We start from the raw sequence: 5,190 nt of genomic DNA on the forward strand, positions 1-5,190 counted from the left end.
CGGGTGGTGGGAGGGTGACCGGAAAGATCACCTATATATCTGTCTAACAAGGGTACAAGTGAACTTTTCTAGAACTAGAATATAAATGTTTTGACACAATGACTAAGCAAATGACATGAAATCTATGTTAACCAGCATGATGAAAGTACTTCAAATTGTATATGAAAACACTACATTGTACCCCATGTTTGCATTAATGTATACAGCTATCATTTAATAAAAATATATATATTTTTTTTCTCGAAGCAAAAAAAAAACTGACTTGTTCAAAACTTCATCAACTTAGGTAAATGCAACATGTTTTCTATCATGTCCTGGAGATTCTCTTACTTGGGCCTAAAAATGGGCCATGTGTCCAGGAATACCACCTGTATGTCTCATGAGGGATCCAGGGATGTGAGACCAAGGGAGGTGGCTGAGGCTGCGGGGGAAAATCAGCGGCCAGGCCTGCCATCTCCTGGCAGTTCCTGGGGGGATCCCCATGGGACACACCCCTTTCCCTTCAATGGTCTCCATGGGAGAGGTGCTGATAAGGCTGAGAGGGGACAGACCAAGGCAGGTGGGGTCAGGTAGGTACCACCGATAGCAAACCAATCAGGCTTACCCCAGGCCTCTCCTTCCTGCCCTTCCATTGTCTGTCTCTCCCCATCTCTGTCTCTATCTGTCTCTGTGAGTCTCTCATAGTCAAGACCTCCCAAGACCTGTGAACCTCCTGGCACACAACTCACCAGGTGCAGCTCACTTCATATGAGGTGCGTGTGCTGGCCTTGCCTTAAATGGCAGCAATCCTGGGAGAGTGGGGTCCAGGAGTCCTGTAGCTGTCACACCCCTCAGGGCTAGAGTGAGTACTGAAGTGCCCAGCCCCAGCGGTGTGCCCCACACACCTGCAGCATTACCTACCAGTTGGGTCCAGGGATCGCAGACAAGGATGCTGAGACTCAGGTGGCTCCCCTGCTTCTATCTGCCCTAGAACTATGGGAAAATGAAGTCACAGAGAAGGGACAGAATAGCTGTGGTACCTCACAGGGTTGGTATTATCTATTCTTAAGATCAGGAAACAGGTGCTCGCCCTATTCTAGGCCCCACAACTCACTCCCAGATACAAAGCACAGGTGGGCCCTGGCCCCACAGGCCACCATGGACATGCAACTCAGGGGACTGACCACATCCTCTGCTGACTGTGAGCTGGAGACAGGACCACTGGCCTTGATGGCTGGCACACAAACCAGGACTGGTTTCCTGTAGTTCTAGCACAGGCCTCTGAGCACACCCTGCTGCAGGTGCCCCAAGGCCACATCAGAGTCAAATAGATGCCCAGGACAAAAATAGCAGTCAGATGACCACCACAGCTAGCCAACCACTTTCTGCCCAGTGGCGCAGCTGCTACAGCTAAAAACAAACACAGAGGGCACAAGCCTTGGGAAGAGTGCCGTCCTGCCTGGGCCACAACACAATGAGGTCGCTCCGCTTCATTGCTGCGGGAACCCTGGTGTCCCACCCACAGCTGGCCCTGCAGAGCCTGGATAGTGTGGCCCACAACCTCTACCCACTCCTGTTCAAAGCCAGCTACCTGCTGGAGCAGGCAGAGGTGATCCGTGCTGTGCTAGGGTGCTGGCCCCTGGTGGAGTTCCGGCTGGGTACGCTGTTGGGGCCTAACACTGACCACCCCGAGGACCTGCGTGACCGGGCCTGCAGGGCCTGCCTGGAGGCCTGCCTTCAAGGCCTTGCGGATCATGTGCTGCAAGGAAGGAGACATCAGCTGGTGGTGGCTGACTTCACAGGCATCCGTGATGTGCAGGTGCAGCAGTGCCCCTGTGGGAGGGCACTTGGCAAGTGGGGCCGCACCCAGCTGCTGGCCAAGGCCTGTTGTGCCCTACAGGCAGAGCACCTTGTGGCTGGGCGTCCTGTTGAGGTCTTTGCTGACCTCTTCATCACGGAGGGCAACTTTGAATTGGTGGTACAGGCCCTGAGGCCAGCAGGTCAGGCCCCTCTGCGGATACACTGCCCCTCGCTCCGTGTGGACAGCCTGAGTCCCAGCCAACTCCTGTGGGTGGTGCGCCTGGTTGGGCCCAGCACACTGCACAAGCTCGCTGTGGTGCACAATGTGCGTCTGCATGCTGGCCACGTGTGGGAGCTGCTGCAGCTGGGCTTGCCCCAGCTAGTCTCGCTCACCTTGCCCACCAAGGCCTTCGACATGGCTCCTGCCTATGCCTCCACTCCTGATGGTGAGGATGCCCTCCTCGCCTCTATTGCCAGGGAGCTCAGCCAGATGAGCCGGCTCAATGAGCTGGGCATGGCCTTCTCCAGGCTGACTGGGAAAGTCCACAAGCTGCTCAGGTGAGTCTCTGGGGACTGCACTGAGGCCAAGGCCAAGCCTGGGGCCCCTGGCAGGATGCAAAGGCTGCCCACTTACAAGGCCATGCAGGAGAGGAGTTGTACCTCACAGTGGGGTGAACCTGAGTTAGAGACACTGGGAAAGAAACAACTGAGGGTTTGTATGTGCCCTGGGATATGAGAGGATTCCAGGGATACCTATTTAGGTAGCAAAAGAATATGCCAATCAACAAGTAAACAAGGCAGAAGAAGCCAGAGATTGTTAAATAACATGTTACCCAATCCTCAGAGGCTCAAAACAAAACAAGTCATAAACCTGAGTGCTTGTGCTTTTGACCCAGGCAACTGGGAGACAGGCCCAGGTCTGGTAGGGCAGGGGAGCCATAGGGCCACAGCCAGGGAGGGTTGGAGTGGGGTTGGCCTCAGGTAGGGGTTACTGAGCTCAGAACCCCAGTTATCACTGGCCTTGCTCAGCGGAGACAGGCCTGCCAGGGCAGGGTGGGCTGAGAGTGTGAAAATGCTGCTGGGGGCCCTCCCTGAGAGAGCCCCAGGTTAGAGATCCCCTCCCCACTGATTGCTATCCACTGGGGCTGTGATGCCCACTCTCCTTCAGCCAAACCAGATCGTGGGGAGTGGGACCAAGTCAGGGGCTCTTTAGGTCCCCAGGCATACCTAAGGGTGGACTAGATGCATGATCCTTCCCAGTTCTGAAACTGTGTGGCCTGGCCTTATCTACCTCAGAGCAACAGGGTGTCATCTGGTGTCATCATACTTCTTGCTGACTCACATGGCCCCTGCAGCCAGCTTTCTGAGTGGACGTGCTCAACAGGGCCATATGAATTACTTCCCTGCACACACAAAAAGAGGTGTTGATAAAACAATTGATCACTGTTCCAAGGACAAATGTCAGGCCTCTCTGTGTTTCAGTGACACTGCTGATAGACATCAACATCTGAATCTCATGTAACTTTCATGTTTCACTGTTATTCTTTTCAATTTTTCAATTATTTAAACATAGAAACACCTTCTTCGGTCATGGGCTATAGGTGCCAGGTACGGTTTGGCCTTTGCTACAGTTTGTTAACTCCTGTGACAGACAAACAGATTATACCCAGCTACCTCCCAGGATCTCCTCTCACTGGTGCTCTTTCTTGCCCTGCTCTATAGCCCCCTGAGGACCCCACTTCGAGCGCTGGATCTGGCCAACTGTGCCCTGAACCATGCAGACATGGCCTTCTTGGCAGACTGTATCCATGCCACTCACCTGGAGGTGCTGGACCTTAGTGGACACAACCTGGCCAACCTGTACCCCGCCACTTTCTTCAGACTACTCAGCCAGGCTGCCCATACGCTGAGGGTCTTGACCCTGGAGGAGTGTGGGTTCACAGACAGCCACGCCAGCATGCTGGTCCTGGGCCTTAGCCCCTGCCACCAGCTCCAGGAGCTCAAGTTCCTTGGGAACCCGCTGTCAGCTCAGGCCCTCAGGCGCCTCTTCACTGCTCTCTGTGAGCTCCCCAAGCTGCAGTATGTTGAGTTCCCAGTGCCCAAGGACTGTTACCCTGAGGGGGCTCCCTATCCCCAGGATGAGCTGGCCATGTCCAAGTTCGACCAGCAGAAATATGATGCAATTGCCCAGGAGCTGCGTGCTGTGCTGCTACAGGCAGACCGGGAGGATATCCAGGTCTCCACACCTCTCTTTGGAAGTTTTGACCCAGACATTCAAGAAACAAGCAATGAACTGAGTGTATTATTGCTCCAAGCTTTCAAAGCTGCTCTAGAACACTTTTCCAGAGCTCTCACACAAGTGGAGTAGGGCCTCAAATCATGCTGAGAGGTCTTGCATTTCAACCTGCAAGTGCCCAGGCCATCAGCTCTCATTCAAAGTGGCCCCAGTGTTCACCTCATAACTTCTATCAAAAAAAAAAAATATATATATATATATATTATATATATTTTTTTTTTTTTTTTGAGACAGAGTCTCACTCTATTGCCCATGCTGGAGTGCAGTGGTATCATCAGAGCTCACTGCAACTCAGACTCCTGGGTTAAAACAGTCCTCCTGCCTCAGCCTCCTCAGTAGCTACTATAGGCACCTACCATGATACACAGCTAATTTTTCTATTTTTAGTAGATACAGGGTCTCACTCTTGCTAAGGCTGGTCTAGAACTCCCGAGTTCAGGTGATTATGCTAAATAGCACCTGAAAAAGATACATTTGGACTTGGTTCCCACCAAGATTGGCTTTGTTCAAAGAAAGGGGTGAGTAATAGAATGATTAAATACTGATAAAGTATAGTTTACTCAGATGCAGTGCTTATTTCAGGGAAATTCGGAATTTTAAAAAAGATCTAAGAGTCTAAAAGTAAAATATATTCTCAAGACATAGGCAAGTGCTTGGTGTGGTTCAACCCTCATAATATGCTGAACTGTACCTATTCCCCAAGAATGTGAATTACAGTGTATGTCACACCATGGCAAGCTGACCCAGGTATCTCCATCCCAGGTGCTTCTGTGTCCCCTCCCCAGGTGTATCTCCATCTCAGGTACTCCCATGTCCCTTCCTCAGGTATGTCTCCATCCCATGTGTTCATGTATCTACCTCCCCAGGAGTTTCCCTGGATATTCTCTGCACACAAGGGTAAATTTGTGTCCCCAGTCAGGAAGGTGTCCCAGAGTCTCTAGGAATCTTCACCCTAACTTTCAGGGGTGAGCAACCTGTTGAGTGACTCATCCTTTGCTTTCTCTACTCACCCATATTGTTTTCTGCTCACTGGGTAGCATCTCTCCTGTATCATGTTGTCTCAGCAATTTGGAGGCAGCCCAAGTGTGACCCACACCTCGTCTGCCCATCCCTGG

At 52.0% G+C, this 5,190-nt stretch overlaps 1 protein-coding gene across 1 annotated transcript; it reads left to right on the forward strand.

Annotated features, from left to right (window-relative positions):
* Window positions 1–1,453: 1,453 nt before the first annotated feature.
* Window positions 1,454–4,147, forward strand: LRRC14B (leucine rich repeat containing 14B). The gene is made up of 2 exons (XM_003802002.1): window positions 1,454–2,337; window positions 3,502–4,147. Exons 1-2 carry the CDS (start codon window positions 1,454–1,456, stop codon window positions 4,145–4,147), a joined length of 1,530 nt encoding a protein of 509 aa, XP_003802050.1.
* The last annotated feature ends 1,043 nt before the right edge of the window (window positions 4,148–5,190 follow it).

This window comes from Otolemur garnettii, unplaced genomic scaffold, assembly GCF_000181295.1.
Source record: "Otolemur garnettii isolate 467f Iridium unplaced genomic scaffold, OtoGar3 scaffold00226, whole genome shotgun sequence".
NCBI classification, from domain to species: domain Eukaryota; kingdom Metazoa; phylum Chordata; class Mammalia; order Primates; family Galagidae; genus Otolemur; species Otolemur garnettii.